At 38.1% G+C, this 25,894-nt stretch overlaps 1 protein-coding gene across 1 annotated transcript; it reads left to right on the plus strand.

Annotated features, from left to right (window-relative positions):
• The first annotated feature begins 2,750 nt into the window (after positions 1 to 2,750).
• Positions 2,751 to 20,879, plus strand: LOC111155442 (alpha tocopherol transfer protein). The gene is made up of 5 exons (XM_022515600.1): positions 2,751 to 2,963; positions 9,817 to 9,970; positions 14,820 to 15,013; positions 17,107 to 17,217; positions 19,344 to 20,879. Exons 1-5 carry the CDS (start codon positions 2,760 to 2,762, stop codon positions 19,515 to 19,517), a joined length of 837 nt encoding a protein of 278 aa, XP_022371308.1. The 5' UTR covers positions 2,751 to 2,759; the 3' UTR covers positions 19,518 to 20,879.
• Positions 20,880 to 25,894: the final 5,015 nt, after the last annotated feature.

The following is a 25,894-nucleotide window of genomic DNA, read 5'->3' on the forward strand; positions in this document are numbered from 1 at the left end:
GGAAGAATCAGTTTCTATCGTTTCATCCAACTGGTTGTGGGACTTTGTTTCAGCAGCCCTAGCAAACAAATATGGACCTGAATGGACAAGGAATGGGTAGTTTTGGAAACTCAGAGGGAGTAGCTGCAGGGGTTAGAAAGGGCTGCCTCAAAAGGCACGGTGGCCTTCAATAAAGGGTGCAGCTGATTTGTTGCAACCCCATGGGAAGGGAGCTGAGGGAATAAGACCTTGACCTCAAACTCTCCCCATTTCTGGTCGGCGCCTCCTGCCAAACAGAACTGGGAGCCAGAGGGCAAGGAGCATATTGGGGAAATCAATTAGTCAGCCTCATGCCACACAAATGGGAGAGAGGAATGGAGTCTGCACATCTGAGATGGAAATGGAAAATATTCAGCACTGGGTATTAGATGCTATTGTGGAACTCTAGTGTCAAAAAAGGTATTGTAGTAATGTAAAAAGAAAAAAGGAAGAAAGAAAACATGCCCATTAAAGTATTTATCAGCAAAAAAATGATCTGTAAGTATTCTTTAAAATATTTCAGTTTAGGGGCTTCTGGGTGGCTCAGTCAGTTAAGTGTTGGCCTTTGGCTCTGGTCATGATCCCAGAGTCCTGGGATGGAGCCCACGTTCAGCAGAGAGTCTGCTTCTCCCTCTCTTTCTGCCCCTCCTCCTGCTCATGCTCTCTCTCAAATAAATAAATAAAATCTTTAAAAAAATATTTCAGCTCATTAAAAAAGTGAGAGAGGCAGACAAAAGACTGGCAAAATGGCACCGATTCCTGAAGCAGGTAGTCCATTAATACTCACCACTATCGTCTCAATCTGTGAAATTTTCCATGATAAATATTACATTGAAAAATTTAAAACAACGTTTCTCAAACAATGTAGGAACAATCTGTGCTCCAGTGAAAAATTATGCACCGTATAGACTCCAGACGACACCCTCTGGATTACTAGATTCTGATTTTATCTGAGTGGTGTCCCAACTTTGTACATTGTACATAAGTGATACCAGTGACAGGTAACTCTTGTCTAAGAACATGTAAATTCTGTCCTACCTGACAGAGTTTCAATTGGCCTTCCTCCCTCACTGTGAAAGAAGTCAGTCTCCATTATCTCTAGCTGAACTTTCTGCCCACTTTCAAAAAAGCAGATGCTGATTTCTAAGAACAAGTAGAAAAATGTGTTGAAAAAATTTTAGAAAAGGACATGCTGTATATATGCTCTTAATTCACTTTTAAACACTTTAAACTACTAGAGAAGACTGGTTTTCCTTGTATTGCTATTTCAGAGCTCTGAGTAAAGCCTCGCATGATCTACCCCTTCCTCTCCTCTTCTGGGTGTTCATTCAAACATCACTGCGTCCCTGCTGGTGTTATCCCCTTTCATCACTTTTTGTTTCCCCATGGCACTGATCGCCATCTCTCATGTCATATTTCATCAATTTTTTGTCTTGTTTATTGCCTGTCTCCCTCCACAAGAATGAGCAGTCCCTGAAGACAGGTGTTTCTACCTGTTTTGTTTACAGGTGTACCCTCTGCACTTTGAACAAAGTCTGGAAACAGTAGCAACTCAGTTACTATTCTTTTAAGGAGGGAAGGGGCCAGTCTCTCCACCACTCTCTTAAAGGCAAAGATTTGGTTTTATTGTTTGTGCAATTCTAGCATTTACCTGGCACATAGTTACATATTTAAGAGTTAGTAAGAATTAGTCCCATGGATTCCCGGAGGGACCCAGGTCAATTCTAGGATAGCTGCACTGGGTAGAGAAAAGCCCAATTTAACATCCCTTCTGGTTTCCACATCATTTCCCTGATTCCTCATTACTTGGGATGACTTAGATGAGGCCATACATCTTTAGAGTGTCAGTCAAAAGACTAGACACAGTGGTACATGGTAATGGAGGCAGTACATGGTGTTTACAACCTTTCTTTCTTTTCTTTTTCTTTTTTTTGGGGGGGCACTCGCTAAACATTCATTTGTATATGTCACTAACAGGATAAAATGTCTGAGAAGACTGTCTGAATTCGGAGGAAGGGGCCGAGACTATTGAGTTTTTAAGGTGGCATTATGGAATGCGTATTTTAGAAGCCACCGTGGCAATAGTTTGGGGTGGGAAGTCAGCTTGGAGCATTAATAAGAGTAAGGAGTGCTCAGTAATGAGTGGGCCACAGTGCCATTAAAAGGTTGTCTTAAGACTCCTGGCAGCTTCAAGATGAAAAACCGGAAGGAAGGAAGGAAGGAAGGAAGGAAGGAAGGAAGAAAGGAAGGGAAGGAGGGAGGGAGGAATGGAGGGAATGGAGGAAGGGAGGAAGAGAGAGAGAGGAAAGGGAGGCTGGGGAGAAAAAGACAAACAATTTTTCTAGCAGAGAGAGAGAGACAGAGACAGAGAGAGGGAGTGTGTGTGTGTGTGTGTGTGTGTGTGTGTGTGTGAAAAATGCCCCAACTAATCTCTATCAGTGTAGGCAAACAAACTTTCTGACATCTTCCCCTTGGCAGTGAACACCAGGACTTCCCTCAACCGGAGAAAGGCTCGGCTTAACCACCCAGGGTCTCCAGAAGGAGTAGCACCGTGGGGATCCCACGTGGCTTCAGGCGCCCGCCCACCCACTCGCGGGTGTGAGAGGCGGGTCGCGGCCCGGCGGGGCGGGAGCGGGGGTGTGCGCTGGGCAGCCTCCGCCGGAGGAGGGGCCGGAGGGTGGCGCGGAGTCCCCGCTTTTCCCCGGCGCCCCGATGAGGGCGGCCGACAGCGCGGGACGGGCATGGCAGAGATGCGGCCGGGAACGGCGGCGGGGCTGCAGCTCAGCGCGCTGCCCGACCACTCCCCGCTGCTGCAGCCCAGCCTGGTGGAGCTGCGGCGCCGGGCGCGGGCGGCGGGCGCTCCGCCGACGCCTCTGCCACTCACCGACTCCTTCCTGCTGCGGTTCCTGCGCGCCCGGGACTTCGACCTCGACCTGGCCTGGCGGGTAAGCGCGCTTTCCCGCAGCATTTTCCCCGCGCGCCGGCAGGGCTGGGGACCAGAGGCATGGCCAGACCTCTGGGAAATGCCGAGTTGCCTGCCGAACCTGGGGAGGGTGCGCGCCCCTAACGCACCGGGCGGTGGGCGGTGGCTGCAAGTGTTCTGAGAAATCCCGCGCCGGTCCTTCCAGTTTCTCTGAGTCATGGAAACGCGAAACCTGGAAAAAGCTGGAGCGCTCTGGGGTGACGGCCCAGTTGACCCCAAACACTGGAACTGTGCTCTAGAGGGATCTCCCGAACCTATCCAGTTTGGGGGTGGGGAGCGGAGGATCCCTTTTCCTGTCCCTGGCCCAAAGCCAGTGATATGAAACAAAGTGACAGCTGCGAAGTAGGAAACCCAGATTTATCAAGTCGTAGCAGATCACTCCACGTGTGGTGGGGAAAACGGAGTTGCCAGAAAAACTGAAGCCCTGAAGCCAAATTCTAGCGAAATAGTGCCATTGTTAAGAATAAAACGTAAGTGTCGGGACGGTGAAGCGGTCCAGAATATTTTGAGTGCAAAGGTGTGAGACGAGATGGTTCTTTTGTGTTTCCAGGTATGGTACAGATGGTTGAAGAAGGGGCGGTGGGAAGACAGGAATCAAAAAAGAGGGATGTAACCTTGAGTACCTGTCCCTTTGGGCTGAGCATCCTGTTCTGTTAAGTAATGGTGAAAAAGCCTACCTACCGCACTGATTTCGAGGCTTGAGCATTCACCAATTTAACAGAACAAGGCAAACCCAGCACAGAGCCTGACGATATATATAGTAAGCACTCAGCCATTGAACCTGATCTAGCCCTTCTGCCAACTGGCTTACTCAGTGTCATATTAGGAGGTGGGAGGCAGGGGAAGTAGAATAGTGCAGAAGAGCAACATGACCTAGTTTGAGTTTTGTTGATGCTGTTAACTGATTTTTTTTAAATATTTTATTTATTTATTTGACAGAGAGAGATCACAAGTAGGCAGAGAGGCAGACAGAGAGAGAGAGAGGAGAAAGCAGGCTCCCTGCCAAGCAGAGAGCCCTATTCGGGGCTCGATCCCAGGACCCTGAGATCATGACCCGAGCTGAAGGCAGAGGCTTATTAACCCACTGAGCCACCCAGGCGCCCGTTAACTGATTTTTAATCAAAAAAATGAAGAGCGTGAGTGATTAAAAAAATCATAAACAGTAAAGGGTGCAAAGTAAATTTCTAAAAGAACTTAATAAAGGAGAGAAGTTCCCCACCCCAAACCTTCATTTTGCTGGTCATCTACCCAGAAGCAATTACTGTACCTGTTGATCTTTCTAGATTAGTCTGTGTTCACACAAGCATATGTATGTGTTTTACATTTGGCCTTATTTATCTGTTTTTTGTTTTTACCTAATTTATCATAGAGATGGGCTTAGTTCAGTATGTGGGCATACATCTTATTCTTTTTGGGGTGTGTGTGTACTATTCCAGTGTGTGGATTTATTATATCAAAATGTATTAACCAGTCCCCCATTATTAGATAGAAGAGTTATCCTCACCAATGGCAATGCCCATATATGCTGTTCATTCCTTCGTTCAATGATTATTTTTTGAACTCTTAAAATTTGCCTGGCAGTACGCAAGATACAGTAAACAAAACAAGTGGGGCTTCTTCTATTACTGACTAGATATTGTAGTATGTATACATTTGTCTTTGTGCAAAAAATAGTATTATATCCTTATAAGTTCAACCTGTGAAGTTCCTGGATGAAGTGAGGTATGCATTTTCAGGGGTGATGAATATAACTCTCCTTCAAAGTGTTTGCACTAATTTTATCACTTTTGTATTACAAAATGGTGCCTTTTTCTCCATATTATCACCTACACTGTACTATCAAACCTTATGATCTGTGTCAACCCGTTTGGCAAGAAATTGGTTCTCATTACAATATGCATTTGTTTAATTGTTTAATTATAAGTGAGATTAATCATCTTCCATATTTTTCAAATAAATTTAAATTATTTTCCAGTTAGCTGTTTTTACCATTTGTTAATTTTCTTGCATTTTGTTCACAAAAATATACATATACATTTTTATTCATTAAGTATCTTTATGTATTAAATAAGACCTTGCCCTAGTTTGATATCTTTTGACATTGTTTGTACTGTTTATTTTTCTGTGCAGAATTTAAATATTTTTATGTAATCACATATATCGATTAGCTTGTTCTTTGATGGTTTCTGATTGTTTTAAAAGCTTTTCTCCTCTCCAAAATTTTCTCTAGTAATTTATGACTTCTCTTTTGAATGTTGGAGTTGCTAACCTACTGAGATTTATTTTGATGTTAGGAATGAAATAGGAATCTGGCTTTGTTTTTGTTTTGTCAAATGGTTACTCAGGTATCCCAGCATCATGGGTAATAAACTAATATTTACTCAGCAACTGCTGAATATAAAGACAATCTTAGGTCCTATGAGGAGTGCAGTTTAAATGAAACATATTAATGCGTAGAGATCACTAATAATAAAAAAAGTGTGTGATTTGCTGCTTTCATTTTAGCTGCTTTTCAAAAGAAATGTTTAAACACAAGAAGAAATAAAATTTACCTCCAGAAACTGTTATATATGTATTGTTTTCTGTATTCTTTGTTTTCCTGAATTGTTTTCATTTCACCATGCCCTTGAGGAATTGGCTAGCAAGACTGTCTAAATCCCCTGGATAGGGATCAAGTTTCTGTCTGTGAACTCTTTGCCTTACTTTCCTGCCAAGTGGAAAGGAAAAGGAAAGGCTTAGAGTGTGAAACTTTTTTTTTTCAATTTCCTCCATAAAGGCAGATAATTCAACTCAAACTCCCTTATTTATAATAGAAAAGCCCTATAGATTTAGTATGTGAAGAAAGCTTGATAAGCCTCTCAGTTACAATGCAATTTCTCATTATTCTAGTTTTTGTATTTGAAGTTATAGTGAATTAATGAAGTTTTTATGATTCTAAAAGTTTATAGAGCACCAATTATTGGGTAAATAGTGTTTGTGTGGATTAGCTAATTATTATCTCGTTTTAGAAGAAACTGAGATGCGGTTTCTAGTCCAAAATCAGGTAATAAGTGGTAAAGGAGGGATTTGAACTTAGGTTGAACTGTGCAAAGCCTGTTCTCACAAGTATACTGTACTTGCTTCTTCCATTCAAAACAATGAACATAAAACTGCCAATGTTAACCTCAGTGTGTCCTACAGATTCCTGTAAATATCTGTCTTTTATAAGTGACTAGTTCAGTTCCCTATGTTTTTGCTCCATGTGGCGAGTTTTTTGATTTTTGTTTTTTTAATCCTTTAATTATTTTTACGGTTTCCCTGAAGTCTTGGAAGCTTTAAAAAATCTGACTCTTCCTGTAGCTTCTTTTGTAAAATTTATCGTATCACATGTCAGTTTCAGTGACTGTGTCAGTTTCAGTGTAAAATTGATCATATCACCTGTCAGTCCCAGTGACCCTGCTCCTGAGAGTTACTGCCCTTAAACAAATGTGTAACTTCTCTGAGCTTTAGTAGTCTTATCCGTAAAATGGAGTAACAATCGTTACCTCTCAGACTGGTTGTGAGAAGGAATTGAAATGGCGCCATTAAACCCTGTAAAGGCAGCACAGCTATAGTTGCTATTTCGTTTGAAAGTACATGAAAAATGTGAGAAGAAACTGACTCTATTACAAAGCATAGTTAAAACAAATCCTAACTTTTTACATTTATTTATTCCTAACTATGGCAAAAACAGGTGCCTTCCAGTAAAGAATGTTCCCTTGCTGCCAATTTTTTTTGTAGTTGTGGACTTTTGATGATTTGAGAATTGCTCAGTAGCAATTTATGTCATTTATATAACTTATTTATGTCAGCCGAATTTTGAGTTTATTTGCCTGCAGAAATGTAATGATCAAAGATCCAGGTTTAGGTATTTCAATTTGCGAAAGTTAAATGTCAAAGGCGGTAGAGTGATTTGTGCATCTTTAAGAAAAAGTCAGTTTTTCAAGTATGTGAATTTGACTGGTTTACTCATGCGTTAGTTTATTCTTTCATTCAATACTTGTACCTATCTCCTGGGTGCCCAGCATTCTGCAGAGATGAATAAGCTTAGGACCCCGCTTGTCACCTAAAAGATCCCTTTTAATGAAGCTCCGACTTGTATGATTCCATGGGAAATTAAAATCGTCACTTTTATATAAGAGCTAATACGCTGCTTCTAGCGTTTTGCTTGAATTAAAAAGACTTTTCATATCTGAGGGAACTATCAAAGTAATGAGCACTGTAACATTCTTTTAACACTTATTCTGATGCACTCTAAGACAGGAGGAGGAGGAGATACTCATAGAGTAGAATGAATATATCAGAATCTACAATGTGCCTTTTGTTCTTTCTCCTTTTGGAAATTGCTATTTAGGTCACCAATTATTTCTTTGTTGGCTAATATAGGGACTTTTTTCTTTCCTACCTTGCAGTTTTATTTAACCCATGGCAACATTCTCTTTTTAAAAAGAGTTCAGAGAAGTTTATTAAATGAAGAAATGAGAGGGAGAAAAACAGAGATAGAGAAATTTAGAAAGACAACATTGGGGAGAGAGAGAGAGGAGAGGGGGCAGGTGGCACAAATAACTTTTTCCTCCCTTCTGTGCACCATGGTGTCGCTGCTCCTCCAGTCCAGTCAGCTTTTCTCTTTCTTCAGGCCATTACCAGTGTCCCACGTTTGGAATTTCACCCTCTGCTTGCCTTTTAAAATTTGTATTTGTAGTTTCTCCTCCAGGTCATTACTACTTTGTGATTACACCTGTCATGTTTATTTCAGTGAGTCTCAAATATGAAATTTGTCCCTTCCTTTCATCTAAACTTCCATTCCCCATTGCTAGTAGACCTCTTTTTTTTTTAAGATTTTATTTATTTATTTGACAAGCAGAGATTACAAGTAGACAGAGAGAGAGAGAGAGAGAGAGAGAGAGAGAAGAGGAAGCAGGCTCCCTACTGAGCAGAGAGCCTGATACGGGGCTCGATCCCAGGGCTCGATCCCAGGACCCTGGGACCATGACCTGAGCCGAAGGCAGAGGCTTAACCCACTGAGCCACCCAGGCGCCCCACTAGTAGACCTCTTTGAACTCAAAATAGACATATTGTTGGGGCACCTGGATGGCATTGTCGGTTAAGCGTCTGACACTGGTTTCAGCTCAGGTCTTTATCTCAGGATTGTGAGATGGAGGACTCCCTCAGGCTCTGCCCTTAGTGTGGAGTTTGCTGGAGATTCTCTTTCCTTCTCCCTCTGCCCTTCCCTCTTGCTTATGCTCTCTCTCTCAAAATAATTAAATAAATCTTTAAAACAAAACAAAAAAACCCTCAAACATATTGTCATGTTACAAAAATTGAGAATGCTAAATATTTTGAAGAGGAAAATTAAACCATAATAGACTTTAAATGCATAATTTGATTTTAGTATTCTCCAAGATACTGGCAATATCTGTATTACTTGTAAATGCAGAGTAACCATTATTGGTGGTTCTTTTAGAATGAAAAGACAACAGGATTCCTTCAGACCATACTTTACCAAGACCTACTATCCGGGCATACTGTTCCACTCGGAATGCATACCACAACTAACAAAGTTGATTTCTGTTGTTTTCCTATTAGTAGAAAGTATAGCAATGGTACAGAGACGTTCTTTTGCACCTTTGATTTAGATCTTTTTTGTAGGAAAGAAAATGAAACCAAAAAAAATTCAAGTTCTCCTCAACATAAACCTGCGCTAAGATACACAGATGAGCAATAAATCCAAATAACCTTCCTATTACAGCAATAGCAGTGGTAACTACCACTCATTATGCCCAGGGATGCTTTATGCTTAACCCCACAAGGCAGATAGGGGGGAAATAAGACACAAAGGAGTTAAATATTTACCCAACATCACACAGGTGATACGTAGTAGAGTCAAGGCTTTTCTGACGAAGAAGCCTGGTGATTTAACTTTTCATTACGTAACATGGCCTGGGTGACCCAGTTGTCACCAGCGGGTCAGCCCCAATGAGAGCAGGCATTTTATTCTGCTCATGGCTATAACCCAAGTGCCTACCCAGTGTATAGAACATTGTAGATGCTCCAAAAATATTTGTAGCGCTAATTCGTTTGATTTCTATTTTTCCTTATTTCAGAACGGACTAAAGGTGGATGTTTCCGTTTTCTATTAGCGAGTAACAAATCACCCCCAAATTTAGTGGCTTAAACCACAACTATTTATTTGTCTGTGATTCTTTCATTTGGTCAGGGCTGAGTGGGGATGGCTCATCTGTGATCCACATTGCATCAGAAGGGAACTTGGCAGAGACCAGACTAAGATGGGCTCTGGTTGTCCAGTGCCTCTTTCCACACAGACTAATTAGTAATCTTATTCTTAGGTGGTTTCTGGGTCCCCAAAAGCAAACCCAGAAAGTCTCAGCCTTCCTACACTAGCAAAGTGTCACTTCTGCTGAAGCAAAAGGTAAGGCTGGCCCAGATTCTGAGGGGAGGAATCAACTGGATCCCATCTGTAACGGGACGAATGGCATGTGTCTACCAGGAGGGGAGGTATTATTGGTTGCTATCTTTGGAGACTACCAACCATGGGGGGCAAATCAAAATTACTCAGCTTTGAATTTGTGATGAAGTCTTAGCACCTGAGATCCTTGCTGAAGGGAACTTAAGATTTTACAACTAAAAAAAAAAAAAAAGAAAAAGAAAAATACCCCAGATTAAAATCCTGACATAACGGATGGTAAGGGCCCTTCGTAATGCCAGAGCTTTGCTTCCATTTTTATAAGTGCTTACCATGTATGCCCTATGTAGACAATTTTTATTTTATTTTCCAGTTACTGAAAAACTATTATAAGTGGAGAGCAGAATGCCCAGAAATAAGTGCAGATCTATGCCCTCGAAGTATTCTTGGTCTTCTGAAGGCTGGTTATCTTGGAGTCCTGCGAGCCAGAGACCCCACTGGCAGCAAAGTTCTGATTTACAGAATTGGTAAGTCATATACAGCGCTGCTTTCCTTTTTCTTTCTTTTTTTTGGATGCCATATTGAAAGGTCTAGGAGTCCATATTTAAGAATTTGGCTTTTCAGGTTTTAACTTAGATTTAATTTAGATTATAATGTCCCTTAAAAAAATAAAATGGCAATTGTGAGAAAATTAGAAACCAATGAAAATCTTGCTTCCATTCTTCCACACAGTCAGCTGTATAAAATAAGAGAGAAAGAAAACAAAGTAGAGAAATACTCGGGGGCGGGGGGGGAGGTGAAAAAGATCAAGGTGAAGTGTTTAGAAAATGCTTAGTAGGAAACCAATAAGAATTCTGAACCATAATAACACAAGCTCCACGAGAGCATGGATTTTGTCTGTTCTGTTCACTGTATCCTAACACTGAAACCAGGACCTAGCACATGGTAGGTATTTAGTAAATATTTCTGGAGTGAGTGATGGCTAGTTGGATAAGACCCAGGGCTGAGGAGCCAGGGGCTCATTCTCTGGAATGGGGGAAGGTCCAGTGGGAAAGCGGCATCCCTGGGTAGTGTCGAAGACACTGTATTCCACATACCCCTCTTGTCACAGCTTCCTCTTTTCACCATCAGGCCTTCCTAGTGTTTCCTATAGGTTGGTGACTGCCCCTTCCCTCGGCCTGAGTGTGATTAAAAATGGCTTGTAATGAAGAAGAATTCACGCTGCTCCCAGCATCCTCTTGTGGCCTAGCAGAAAGGACAAAGATAACTATCTTTGTAAATTTACAAAGATGTAAATTTACATCTGTAAATATTCTAGGGAGCTTTAGAATATTTATAGACTTGCTTTTCCTACCTGATTATAGATAAGATACATGCCTCTAACTCAACTGTTTATGACCTTGTAAGAAGGCTCCGCATTTATTTCTTTAGGGTACCAGAAGACCAAGTAGAATGATTCCTGTTGTTTGCTTCAGCTTATGTGTCAAGTATAATTAGGTCAGTCATGAAGTCATTGTCCATAAAACAGACAACACAACGTCTGCCCTATCCTTTCGTTGCCCTATCAGTCTTCCAGGATGATGAACGAGGTTCCCCAAGTTCTTTAGAGGAGGAGTGGCCCAAGGAAAGATAGTATCTATGTAAACATAGATTGTATGACAATATGGTATGTCCAGCTTGAATCTGAATTTCAGATAAACAGGGTATAATTTTTCAGTGTAAGTATGCCCCATACATACTAAAAAATTATTTGTTGTTTATCTGAAATTCAGCTGTAACAGGGCATCTTATATTTTATCTGGGCTACTGGAAGTTTCCAGGAACATAAAACTAAAACCATCAGGGGACTCTTTCTGCAAGTGTCCTGGCTCTGTACTGGCTGGCTGGAGTTTTTTCAAGCTTGTTCATAAATTACCTGGGGCAAGTTAAGAAGTAAAAGTGATACCTGGACAGTGAAAGAGCAAGCGTGCTCCTTTGATCATAAATTCCTTAACACTGGGGGCACCTGGCCAGCTCAGACAGTGGAATGTGTGATTCTTGATCTCAGGGTTGTGAGTTTGAGCCCCACATTGGGTATAGAGATTATTTAAAAATAAAAGCTTTATGAATAAGTAAATAAATAAATACATACATATCTTAACACTGCATCAATTGTCTTCTATTGCTTAGAGAGAGGGTTTCTTGTGGTATATTAACATTTAAGTATACCCTTTAACTAAAAGAGATTTTAAAATCAAGAAAACATGTAGGTTGGGGTGCCTGGGTGGCTCAGTAGGTTACGCTTCTGCCTTCAGCTCTGGTCATGATCCCAGGGTCCAGAGATCGAGCTCCACATTAGACTTCTTGATTGGCAGAGAGCCTGCTTCTCCCTCTCCCTCTGCCTGCCACTCCCCCTGCTTGTGCTTTCTCTCTCTCTGTCAAATAAATAAAATCTTAAATAAAAGAAAAAAGAAAACACATAGGTTAGTGATGGTCAGAACAGAAGGGCATGCAGCAAATTTCCTGTGTGTTATGTAGAATAAGATATTATTCTAGGATGAAAAGGGAAAACTCAGAAGAGGTTTAGGAGTAAAAGGAAAGGGTAGGATAAAGATTCATTAATTTTCTAAATGTGATTGAATTAATGGGCAAAACTAAAAAAAGGAAATCTGTGGTAGAGGTTCCCAGTGGAATGTTAGCATAACCACCTTTCCCTAGGTACCATCTCTGCAGTGAAAGCAGAGAGAAAATGCACAGAGCCTTTTTCTCTGGTCCATCAGGACAACACAAGGTGAAACTCAGTTTTTGCCATTATTTGCCTACAAGCCAGAGGATATAATTTTATGCCTTTTGAGACTATTATACTGCAGCAGCAAAAATAACATTTAACAGTGAGTCTTAAGCTTTGACTCTGGCTTAGTTCTTAGGAATACAAGTTCTACACCTGGGTTGGAACTGCAGCTCTGCTCTGTTCTAGCTACATGGGCAGCTATGTACCTGTAACCCCAGTTTCTCTTCTATCAAACAGGCATAGTAAAAACCTATCTCATAGGGTTGCTGTGAGCATTACATCGTGGGATACACATGAAATAAGAGCATTACCTGATGTATGATAAGCACTCAATAAATATTACACAGATGCTGGAAAAGGAATTAAGAAGTTAAGGCATGTTTTTCTTTTGCCTTAAAGGAGCTTAGAGTCTAGACCAGTGCTATCCAATAGAATTTTCCATGATGATGAAACTGTTCTCCAATAGCCATTAGTTATATGTGGCTGTTGAGCACTTGAAATGTGGCTTTTGCAACTAAGAAACTGAATTTTTAATTTTATTTAATGTTAATTAGTTTAAATTTCAATAGCTACACATGGCTAATGGCTACCCCATCAGACAGCACACGTCTAGACAACTATGTTGGTGAGCTCAGGAATTTAGGCCAGTAACTATTTTCTTGACTGCAGATTTTCAATTGTTCTGTTCATATTTTTCACCATTGTAGCTTTCTGCCAAGGTCTGAAGTAGTATAGTATATTTGAGCTGTGTTATCCATGAATTGATTACTCAAATTTTTACCAGGCAGCTGATGCTCTTAAAAAGCAAAGGGCAAACCCATTGTGCCTTTCTGGGAATACTTCTGATTCTGGGAATACTTCTGATTCTTTTCTTTGTTCAATTTTTTCCTTACTGGTAGACACTCCCCAACAACATTTAAATCTATTAAGGGTCAGAGTCTCCTTTGTCGGCATCACCTGTTCTACCACCATTACAATTCTGAAATTCTTTCCCGCACTGGTCTCAGCTTCCTCTTCTCATGCTACTTTCTATATAGATCTAAAATAATCCCAGTCGCAGGCTGTCGTACAAGCACAAACAACACTCAGATTTCTGTCTTCACCCCACCATCTCCTGTCCCCAGGGATCCATACGAGCAGCACCCTATTCCAACTGTGTCCAACTGGATACCTCTCAGTCACCATTTTTACATGTCCAAAACTACTTATAATCTTTTCCTCCCAAAACATTTCTCTTCCACTGTTTCCTATCTCAGTAAGTGGTACCACCATTCTACCCAGTTGTCCAAGCCAGAAACTTTGGTATTTTGAAACTACCATTACTTAATCATGAATCTTTTTTTTTCTCCCCCTTTCACATTGTCTTCTTAGGCACTCCTTGGAATCTCCAGCATGAAGACTTGCATTTTTTTTCAGCTCTGGAACATTTTTCTCTACTGTTATTCCTCTTTCCCCTCTTCCCTATTCTCTGCATTATTACCTTTCAGAACTCTAATTATTTGGATGTTGAAACTCTGGTTTCTACATGTCTCTAGCTGCATGAGTCTTTTGATGCATACTTACCAACTCCTGGCTCTTTTCAGAGAATTCCTCAGCTTGGTATTCCAAACCATTACGCAATCATGGGTTATGTTTTTTTCTGGGTTTGTCCCATTGACTGAGATTTGCTTGAATTATCATCTTTTTATTTCCAAAATCTCAACTGATTCTTTTAAATAATAACCAGTTCTTATAATAATAGCCTACATTACCTTTTTCTTCCCTCATTGAAACTATTTTGCTTCTTTTTAATGTCTCTTGCTGTATTAACTGTTCTCTTAGGTTTTAGCGCCTTTGTTGAGTGCGATTCCCCACTTCTTTGTAATTTTTAAAATGTTATAATACTTAGTGCATGTGTATCTTCTTTTAAGATCACCTGTTTGCCTGTCCATTCCTGTCATTTCTGCTTGCCCTGGCCTCTCCAGGGATGGTGGGGGGAGGGGAGACGACAGGAATGTCATTAATCTTTTGTTGTTTCTCCTGGGTATGGGCCGCTATGGGAGTGCTTCCCTGGCTCTTTTCCAAAGCCCACACTTACTGTTCTGGCCTGTACAGACATGGCAGCTATGTGCTACTGCCATGGAGGGGTGTCTGACACATGAGCATGCCCATTTGTTCTTCAACCATTTCCCTTAGCAACCTCTTTGGTTACTATAGGGCCCTAGTTACTCTTTATAATCCTTTATCATCCAAAAGCCCCTACTTTTCCCATTTCTAACACCTCTGAGCTGGGAGCATACCTGGGGACATTTTCATCTTTAGCCACAACCCTCTCCTGAATGTTTTGGGCTATAGCTTCATCTGGCAATCAAATCCAGTCTACATTCAATCTCTTCTCCCTGATGCTCTTACAAATCTGTTCTTCGCTAGGGATCTGAGGATGGAGGGAAAAGCAGGAACATGTTTTTGGACCACCAATTTAACCCATTATTTAATCCATGATCTTTGTACATGTTTTTATTTCTACTGATCTTTTAAGTCTCAAAAGAGTTAGTTTCCCATTGTAAATCTTCCTGAATCTTTACACTATACTGAGATATGTTATGTTTAAATTTTTTTTTTTTTAGCACAATGGGACCCAAAAGTTTTCACAGCTTATGATGTTTTTCGTGTAAGTCTAATCACATCCGAGCTTATTGTACAGGAGGTAGAAACTCAGCGGAATGGTATCAAGGCTATCTTTGATCTAGAAGGCTGGCAGTTTTCTCATGCTTTTCAAATTACCCCATCCGTAGCCAAGAAGATTGCTGCTGTTCTTACAGTAAGTGTATATTTTAACTCTTTGGGATACTAATTCCAAATAGTAGATTTAAATTTAGTTATATATTCAACAAAGCAAGAGAATAATACATTAGAAAATTAAATAATTTTAAAATGATACACAGAATTCAGTAATGCTAAGAGAAAGTAAAGTGTTTTTTTTTTTAAATTAATATATGTATTATTTGCTTCAGGTGTACAGGTCTGGGAATCATCAGTCTTACACAACTCACAGCACTCACCATAGCACATACCCTCCCCAATGTCCATAACCCAACCATCCTCTCCCTACTCCCTCGCCCCAGTAACCCTCTGTTTTGTGAGATTAAGAATCTCTCATGGTTTGTCTCCCTCCCTGATCCCATCTTGTTTCATTTTTTCCTTCCCTATCCCCGACAACCCCTCCACCCTGCCTCATATCAGAGAGATCATATCATAATTGTTGAGAAAGTAAAGTATTATTAATTCATAAAAGAAAGAATGTTGCAAGAAACTGAAAATATGTTCAAAATTAGTAGCCAAATAATTTATGCATTTAAATAATAACATGGTAACTTTCTCTTTCTATTACTTAAATTTTCTTCCTAAATTAAAAGATTGACTCAAAACAATATTTATAGCTATGGTACAATAAAATGTTACATTCTTGGTAGGTATAAATTCATACAGTTCTTTCAGAAATTAAAAGGTTTTTTTAAGATGACCATCATCTTTGATCCAGTAGTGATCCAGATCTACTTTCAGGGACCTAACCAGCGAATAATCTGAAACACAGTAAAGACTTCATATATAATGACAATAGTAGCTGACTATGGGCCAGGTACTTCACTAAGTATCTCAAGTGCATTACCATTTAATGGCCAAACAAGCCTATGGCTATTATTTTTTCCATTTTACAGATTAACTATGTCAGAGGGATGACATAGCAATGCCCAAACACACACATTTTGTAGTGAATCAAGAATTCAGGTCAGGTCATCTGAGTGTGTAAGAGTTGTGTTTATAACCACAATTGGCTCAGATAAATATGGTTACTTATAGCATCAATTTTTATAGATGAAAATTAGAAATAGCTTATTTGTCCAGAAATAGGAAAATTATGGTATATCCATTTGATAGATTATCACAATAATATTAAAACTTATGATATGGAGGCGACTGGGTGGCTTAGTTGGTTAAACGGCTGCCTTCAGCTCAGGTCATGATTCCAGGGTCCTGGGATTGAGCCCCACATCGGGCTCCCTGCTCAGCAGAGAGCCTGCTTCTCTCTCTCCCTCTGCCTGCAGTTGTGCTTACTTGTGCTCTCTATCTCTCTGTCAATTAAACAAATAAAACTCATGGTATGTACAAAAATTGTATTATGTTACTGAAACAAAACAGGATGAAAATTATTTAGAAAGCATATTGGCAGTTATGTTTAAAATAAAATTATTCATAGAAAGAACCTGGAAAGATAATCTCCAAATTGATAACACATCTGTAAAAGCTATGCATAGGGGGAAAAAAAAGAATTTTGCATGAAAGAAATTTGGCAGGAGAAATCTGTATGTTAACACATTTTGGATAAGAAAACTTTTGATGATGTGCTTTTTTTTTAAACTCTTAACTTTTTAAAGTTTCTAAATAAAGCAATATTACTTTGATGTGACAGACCTATACCTGTGCCTAAAAGTTTAAAAGTGTGTGTTTACTATTCCTTCAGCTTCCATGAAATTTTAATTTTTTACTCAAAATAAAAATTAGGGGAAATTTGTTAAATATAAATGTGCAAATGACTCATTGGTTCTTTGAAAGAACATTTATATGTGATTGGAGAATATATTTTCTGTGTTTTACTTACAAAGATGCAAGTGTTTCTTAAAATAGTTTGCCTAAGCTATAAGGTGAAAACTTTTTTTAGAGATCTTTCCTTAATCTTGTGACTGTGAACTGCAAAGTAGGCTATTGTGTTGATGGAATAAATAATTCTGAAAATAAAATCCCACTTTAGGTACTGCACTAAGTGTAGCAAGTGTTTAGAGAAGGGACTGGTCAATAGGAATATATATTGATTTATGCTATGTTATTAGCAATTTTTTTCTTTATTTTCAAAAGGATTCCTTTCCATTAAAAGTTCGTGGTATCCATTTGATAAATGAGCCAATAATTTTCCATGCTGTCTTTTCCATGATTAAACCATTCCTGACCGAAAAAATTAAGGAACGGGTAAGTAAAACATATTCAAGTCATTATTCTTCTGTACCAAATGTTCCAATCCTTCTTATTTAAGAATTGAATTATTACCTCCCCTCCCCAATGTTTTAAGTATTTATCTAACAAACCATTTTTATAAATTAAAATTCCTTTTTAATTTTGAAAAATTAAGTTAGGCTGTGGGGGGAAACAACCTCTCATTCATTGAGGTGAAAGTGCAAAACGGTCTATTCCCTATAAAGGGCAGTGTGCTAATAGTTACCAAATTACAGCTTTTGCACTTCTGGGATTTTATCCCAGGGCTATACAAGCACGTAAACAAAAATTACAGAACAAGAGGATTCATTGCAGCAAAAGACTAGAAACCACCATGTTCGTCATTAGGGAACTTGTTAAATAAACAGATAAATCAACACAATGGAATACAGTAAGATTTTCATGATGGCTTGTAAAATGAAATAAAAAAAGGAAGAACAGTTTTTATGGTATGCTACCTTATGTATAAAAAGAGGAGAAGTTAGAATCTCTAGTTATATTTGCATTGAATGGATATCCAAGAAAGCAACCTAACTATATGTAATAGAGTAGAGGTGTTGATGAGTTTTGAGTAGGGACCAAGGCATTTCATTGTTTATCTTTTATCTTGTTTTGGTTTATAGCTATATGAATGTATTATCTGTGCAAATAAAAAATGTATTTAAATTAGACATGCATAACTGAAAACCACAGTACCCAAGGTATGTGACTTAATGTCACATTAATTAAAGCAAAGCTTGTGGAGCCTTATTTCAGGTGAATATCTAATATCTCTTAGGATTTTTCAAGTATTAAAAATAAAATTTAAATTCCCAAGAATGGCAACCACTTTTCTACATTACTCTATAAAAGATAATTTGTAGAGTTACCCAGTAGGAATTTCTATCTGTATTCAAGAAGAACCACACCTGTGAAGAAGGCCACTTTTCATGTTAGTATTTTTAGAAAAGTCGATTTTGGGGGGCTCATTTTAGTCTTCCCTCAGTGTAGATTGATAATAGCTGACACATTTTGTTTAACTCTGAAAGATCTAAAAATAAGTATTTCTATTTTGGGTTGTATTCTGGACAAATAAAAACAAAACCAAAAAACTGAACCTAATGAGTAGGAGAATATGAGCTAAAAAGAAAGAAAAATTTAAAAATTGAGAAGGTAGGTGGAGTATTTCAGGGAAAGGTAATTGACATGAAACAGACTTGCCAAAGTAAGAGAGATGGGGACCCAATCAAGCCATTCTCCTCCCTTTCAACTTTTTGGCACTATCCTGTGAATGTTTTATTTGCCCCCTTCTGAGGAAATCATAGAATTTTCATTAGCTGATGATATTTTAAACATTTCAGAAGAAATCAGGTTCCGGAGTATAGGAAACTTGTTTCTTTCATTTTTCAGTTCTCATATCCTAGCATATAGTAGCTGCTTTTAAATGATCATTGACTGTATAGATGAACAGTTTACCCTACCAGGTGGAAAAAGGGACTTATTTTTAGCAAGATGTGCTTTTAGTTGACGGATCTAAGTCTTTATTTTAATTTCATAGCACCATATGGTCACTTTTTTTAGTTTAAGTATTTGAAAACTTAAGGTACTCAACCATCAACAATTGTCTCTTAATTCTGTCCTAGCCAAGATTATCCATCAACTGTACCACGTAAAATACTCCCCATATACATAGCTGTGTGCGCTGATAAATGCTTCTAATTCATATGAACTAATACCAGGTAGTAGAGTTTTATCATCTCTAGAACAGATATTTTGCTAAGAATCACCTGTACATTAGGGAATAGAATGTATAAAATGATTTTATTTAGAGTTTTAAAAATCTATTTTTGAAAGAGGACAGAATATCTTTTAATAAATCTTATATATGCAAATACAAATACATATAAAAAAAACAAGATGGTTAGACTCCTAAGCAGCACAATAGAAATTTAAGTATAATTCTTACATAAGCAGAGAAATAAAGGGCATAGCATTTATACATGCTCTCCTATCTTGAAAGTCATTAGAATACCTTATTTTATGGTGTTGATTTTACATTTGAAATATATGTAATCTAGTGAGAGACTGAGGGCATATCTTCTAAAACATCTTGGCTATTTCAGATTCACATGCATGGGAACAATTACAAACAAAGCTTACTTCAGCATTTCCCAGACATTCTTCCTCTGGAATATGGTGGTGCAGAATTCTCCATGGAGGACATTTCTCAGGAGTGGACAAATTTTATAATGAAGTCTGAAAATTATCTCAGCAGCATCTCACAGATCAATCAGTGAGAAGAAGTTATTTAATGTGAATGACTTCCTAATTACAAATACGTGAGTGAGATCCTACCTGGTTATATGAATGAAAGAAAAAAATCCTTTAAGCTAATTAACACTTGTCTGATTGATCTTTTAAATTGTAAAACTCTTCTGACATGAGCAACATGGATATTTGGGAAACTTCTTGACTTTTTAAATGCACTTTCTTTATCTTTCAAGTAGTTAAATGTTTGTATACCTTAAAAGCATAGAAAGGATTCCTGATTTTTATACTTGAAATTATCTCCTAAAGTAGCTGTTTCTGAAGTTTCATTTTCAACAAGTTATCTGACTACATTGGTTGAGTAATAAATGTATAAATAGTCCACAGAAAAGAAGTATTAGTACAAATCAACTGATGATAAAAATCTATTAATACCCATCTTGGGTGAATGTCAGATTAGATTATAATTCAGATTAAAATCTGAATACAGTTTTACAGAGTTTTTTCTATGGGCCAGCAAGATAGTTCATCTCAGGGAATTTCTATTTCAGCACATGTACACAACAGAAACTTTTGATTAAAGAGTCTGTGCACCATAAAGTATTATATGTAGCATCTAGAGGTCTTCATGAAATTACTCATGTTGCTACAATTGATAATCAAAAATAATTTAGGAAATATTTCAGGCATAGCTGATAGTTTTTACATACTTTTCCTGCATTTTCAAATAAATCAAGAATGTAATTCTGACATCAGTTTTTGGATATTCTTATCATGACTACATAGACAATTAGAAATGGAATAATATTTAATTGTCATACATACATGACTCTATTTTTAATTGAACAATAACACAACTACACAAAGGAAAGGAAATGTTTACATTTAAAAAATCACTGTCAGTTACACCTGGAACTTTTCAGATTATATATGAAATAATTCTACGTTTACTACATATCAGAATATTCTAGCCAAATTCTATAATTCATGTGTACTTTAAAAAAACAGTAGTTAAAATGTGATGTTTCCATTATAGTTTATGTCAAAGAATATTTTGCTTATTAAGAAAGATACAATGTCAATATAGCTTTCAGTTTATGACTTTTTATAGTGTTTCATAATTTTTTAATTTTAAGATTTAAAATAAAAAAAACACAGGGTGCAAAATTTGTTAAATATTGTTTAGCTTAGTTGGGTTTCAACATTAATCATACAATGGCATCTTTGTGAAAGGATATATGAAGGGCGTTTTTCTTTATAAGAAAATTATTCTAATCAGGTGAGCTGATACTTGTGATTCTCTGTCTATGAAAAAATTGAGAGCACTTGTGAAAGTTCTTTAGAGAACATATTTAATTTTGACTTGGCATTGGGAAGCTAACTTTACATTATAATTTTTATTAAAAAATTACATCATGCTTGTTTTCTAAAAAATTTTTATTAAAAAATTACATCATGCTTGTTTTCTATAAAAACTATAAAAAAATTATAAAAAAATTTGTACCTTCCTTTAAAAATCATATAATTCACAAAATTGTATAATTAGAAATAATAGCACAATAAAATTATTGAAAAAGAATAAACAATAAAAACAAAAAAGCTCTGGTTTACCCAACTTTTATTCCCCTGTAAAGGAGGTTTATATCTGAGTTCCACTTCATTTACGTTTGGGTACTTAAAACACTTTCTTATGACACTGTGAAGTGCACAAATAAAGGGTAATATTTAAAAAGGTCTCTTAGATGTGATTCACTGGCGATGTTATTAACAGTAAAAAAAAATGAAAATACGTCAATCATTTCATGATGGGACTTTGACTTTTTTTAAATGCAACAATTCTTTGAAGCAAACTGAAAGAACAATGTGAAATGAGCAATTTTATAAGGTTGTAAGATAAATAACTATCAAATTGTCTCTATTAGTTTACCGTGATTGTGCCCTAAGTGCCGTTTATTTATAAGGTTAACGCTAACATGAGCTCATTGTGTTAGTGAACTGCACAATAATTTATTTGTTTTAATATTTCTCAAAAGAAAATAAAGATCTTTCACATAAACAATACCTGTTTCTTTTTCGTTTTTAAATACAATATAAATATTAGGCATTTATTTGCAATAATTGCTTTTCTTTACAGATAAGTTTAAGAAAAACATCACATTTGTTAAGTTTTATTGATTAATAAGATTGACTTGGATACATTACACAAATGCTAATTTTTCCTCTGTAAGTTTTCATTATAGGCTGGTTTTCCAGGCTGCTGAGTTCAACACCATCTTCCTCTAGTGTCTTTTGCTATGCTTAAAGGGACCATGAACTAATTTCATGAAACTAAGCCATGCAGATTTACTAAGTTAAAACTTCTAAGTGAAAAAAGAGTTTGCTACTTAATCAAATAATTTAATTTTGAAACAATCTGCAGTTAGCCTAGATTGTGATTTTATATTTATGTGTTTTAATATATTTATGTGTTAAATATATTAGTAATTAACATTAATATATATTAATATATTAAACATATATTATAAATATTAAGTATTTTTATACAATATATAATATACTTATATACTTAAATATATATAATATATATACTATGTATTTTTCTTACAGAAATAACACTGAAGAACTAGAGCAAATACTGTCTTTGCCGCTCATCTAAGTTAAGCTTATAGCTCACAAAACAGGTCAAACCTACAAACCAACTGAAAACTTAGTATACTAGTAGGATCGTGTTGTCTGAAACACTATTTACTGGCCTTATACATTGAATTTTGCCACACTTAGATGCCGTAGAGGAACTGTGATTTACAAAGGCAGAACTAGAAATGGGGGTAATAAAATTAGGATTGGCAGCAGTACCTCTCACTGATTTTCTTATTAGCAAGGACACATACCATCTTCCTCGTGTCCTCATAGCTAGTATTTCCTTGACTGCTCTCTTTTCTACCTAAGTCAATCATATTAATCTATAAAATGTCTACTTTTTAAAAAAAAGATTTTATTTATTTATTTGTCAGAGAGAGAGAGAGAGTATAAGCAAGAGGAGTGGCAGGCCAGGCCGAGGGTGAAGTTGGCCCACTGCTGAGCAGGGAGCCTGATGTGGGACTCAATTCCAGGATCCTGGGATCACGACCTGAGCCCAAGGCAGACACTTAACCAACTGAGCCACTTACGCAACCCAAATGTCTACTTTTGATAACACCATACACTGAATTAAATACTACAGTGACTGGAAAAATTAACGAGATGCTGCCTAGAAGAGAGAAAATATTTACCTAAAATAGCCAGGTAAAGTGCAATATAGAGTACAGGTCATTAGAATGGTTCCAATAGAATGCTTTGGAAGGAAAGATAATTTCCACATGGGATAACTGAGAATATGTTCTGAGAAGAGGTACAATTTGAAGCAGAGCCTTTAAGGTGAATGGACTGCCCTAGAGAACAATGAGAACTGAGGAGGGGAAGGATATTCCAAGAAAAGAAATAGCACAAGCAAAGACAGGGACAAGAGAGAACAGGCCATGTCTGAGAAACAGTAAATAGTCCTACCATTTTTGGAGGGGGGGAAGGGGTACAGGAGGTAAGACTTTCCCTAGAAAGATGCACAGGAAACAAACTGTGGGAGGCACTGAACACCTGCTGAAGGGCACTCGAACCATGGACTACTTATTTTGTGCCAGAACTTAGGTTCATATATGTTGTGTCGTTCAATCTTGGCCAAAAAAAAAAAAAGGTAAATGGCATTATGCCCATTTTTACAGAAGAGACCTGAACTTTGAATGTGTCTGTTCCTGGCTCAGGGTCACAGAGCTAGTGAATGCCAGCATCAGACTGAACTTGGCCGTTCTGGCTATAAAATCCACACCCCCACACCACCACCGTGCTCCTCCCAGAGAGTTCCACGGGCCACCAGATTCCACCAGTCCTACTTGGAAATGTCTGACCTCAGCCTATTTCTAAGACTAGTCATCTCTTATCAGACCTGCTATAATGGCTTCACGTTAGATACAGCATCTCATCATTCTTGTCCTTACCTCCCCCTTCCACCACTGCCGGAGTTCTCTTTCTGCAAGATTTTATCCCCTGAACTTTGAGGGAGCAGCACTGCATGTGTGGTAAACTGCTAATTGGCATGTGAGGCCCTTTACAACCAGGCCCAACCTGTTCTTCCATCCTCACTTTGCAGGACTCTGAACCCCACCTACATTCTAGGCACTCAACATTTTCACCCCCCTCCACGCAAGACATCTCAGAATCAGTAGCAAGGGAGGGGTGAGGGAAGGGAGGGAAAATGCGTGTACTGTGTCCTCTGAACCTTTCTCTTACTGTTTTCTTGGTTCCATGTCCTTTCCTGCTTTCTCTAGCTGCTTGTCTGCAGAGTCCTGCTCACTTGTCACATCTGGGAAAACTCTAACCCTCCAGAAAATTCCTTGATCCTACTTGGGGATCCTCTGTGTGGAGGTATTAAACAATCCTTATGTCACTGAATTTATTTTTTTATAATAATAACTTTTATTTATTGTTTACCTGCCTGTCTCCCCGTTGGAAAGTGCTCTTAAATGCAGATGGTCGTTTTCACCTTTGTATAATCTATCTAACCAGCGACTAGCACAGGGTCAATACTCACAGGATGCAGACCTTACTGAGCAATAGTTCTCATTGCAAGGCTGGGTGACAGCCATAAGGGGAACAGTCACAAGCGGGATGAAGGTCTCCCTGGGGCTAAATGGAATATTGTCTACTGGGAGGTTGAGGTGTCCTCAGTAGCCTCCTTACAAACCCTCAGACTAAACCTTCTCTCTCTCCTTTTTTTCTCTCTCTCATCCCAAATGTTAGCTGTGTTACAGCGATAAGGTTCTACCCTGCTGGGCTTTATTTCTGTCTCAGACTTCAGTCCATTTCTCTGTTTTAAGTATTTTAAGTAACTGGGCTTCAAGCTCTTGCCCAAAAGGGACACAACATCTCTAAACATCAAACAACAGCCCGTAAGTGCTAGCTCATGATATCCTCCCTGAAATAGAGACTCTATTTCTAAAAAAAATTAACACCATTATCAATTTCCCTCTCCCCAACACCAAAAGACGACTCCAAGGATTTCTATAATTAGTTGACTATCACCAGAATCCATGCCCTAACTTTTCTGCCACTGCCTTTCCCTTATACCTCATGACTAAAGAGATGTCCCTGACCTCCTTGATTGGATTCTGTGCCTGCAACTCAAAACCTCAAATCCTCTCCATCTTCTCACACTGTTAGAGTCCCTAGTTACTGATAACTTTCCCCTTTTTTATATATGAAAGAGGTAGACACACTTTGGGGGGGTGGTCCTCAACCAAAATACACTTTCTGCCTTTCCACCAAAACTGCTCCAAAACAAAGAATACAACCTTGGGTTCACATTTCACAACTAAAAAAAAAAAAAAAAAAAAAAAAAAAAAAGCCTTACTTCAGATAGAAATCCACCTCAACAAGAAACCTTAAATTGAAGGTCTTTGGCGAGGCCTGCAGAAGCCCATGATGATGTAGGTGACAGAATATGCCACCGCCCCCCAAATATGCCACTTTGACATAAGGATTATTTTGAGCTGAAGGCAATTGAGAAGAAGCAGATACAAGAAAAGCTCTCCACCCTCCCCCATTTACCTAAAAACAGGACATAAATGTCCCCTTTCTTCTACCAAGAAGGACAAAAGTTAATCATTGGCGACAACTATAGATCCTTATCAGTCCCAAGGAATCTATATAGTAAACTTTATTAGCCCTTACCTTCCACTAATTTTCCATATATTTTATTTGCGTTCCCACAATTTACCACTCATAGAAACTTGAAGCCATCTTCCTTTTCCAATGTTATATAAGCCCAAGTTCTAACCAACCCTTTGAGTTACTCTTCATTGAGGTTTCTCTCACACAATGTACATTGTATGAATTGTTTTTCTCTTGTTAATCTATCTTTTGTCAGGGAACTGACAGAGTAGAAGCAAAAAAAGGAGATTTTCCTCCCCTATAAGGACATGGAGTAGACTGCTTTCTCAAGAACTATGTGATACCATAAAGTGGTCAGCTTCTAGCCAACACACCAGAACAAGATCATCCACAGGTGTTATAAAAAATATATACATATTTTTCCCTTTATAGTTCTTGTTATCCTCCTTCAATTTTTCTATTACTGACTGGCATCAAAACTTCCTTAAACCATGTCTTTCTTTTTTGCCCTGCTATTCCTTCTTCTCTATTCCTTACTTTACCTATATTCAGGACCCCTAAGACCTTTGGATGGCTGTTGCAAAACTGAGATTACTCAGTCTTAACATCTTTCTTTAAATTGTTGCCTTTGTCCACCCTTTCCTTCATTTTTCTTCAAATTCTTCTTCCCACCCTTAAAACTACAGCTTAGCTGTTTCCCCAC

Source organism: Enhydra lutris, unplaced genomic scaffold, assembly GCF_002288905.1.
Source record: "Enhydra lutris kenyoni isolate GAN:26980312 unplaced genomic scaffold, ASM228890v2 scaffoldscaffold41, whole genome shotgun sequence".
Classification (NCBI taxonomy): Eukaryota; Metazoa; Chordata; class Mammalia; order Carnivora; family Mustelidae; genus Enhydra; species Enhydra lutris.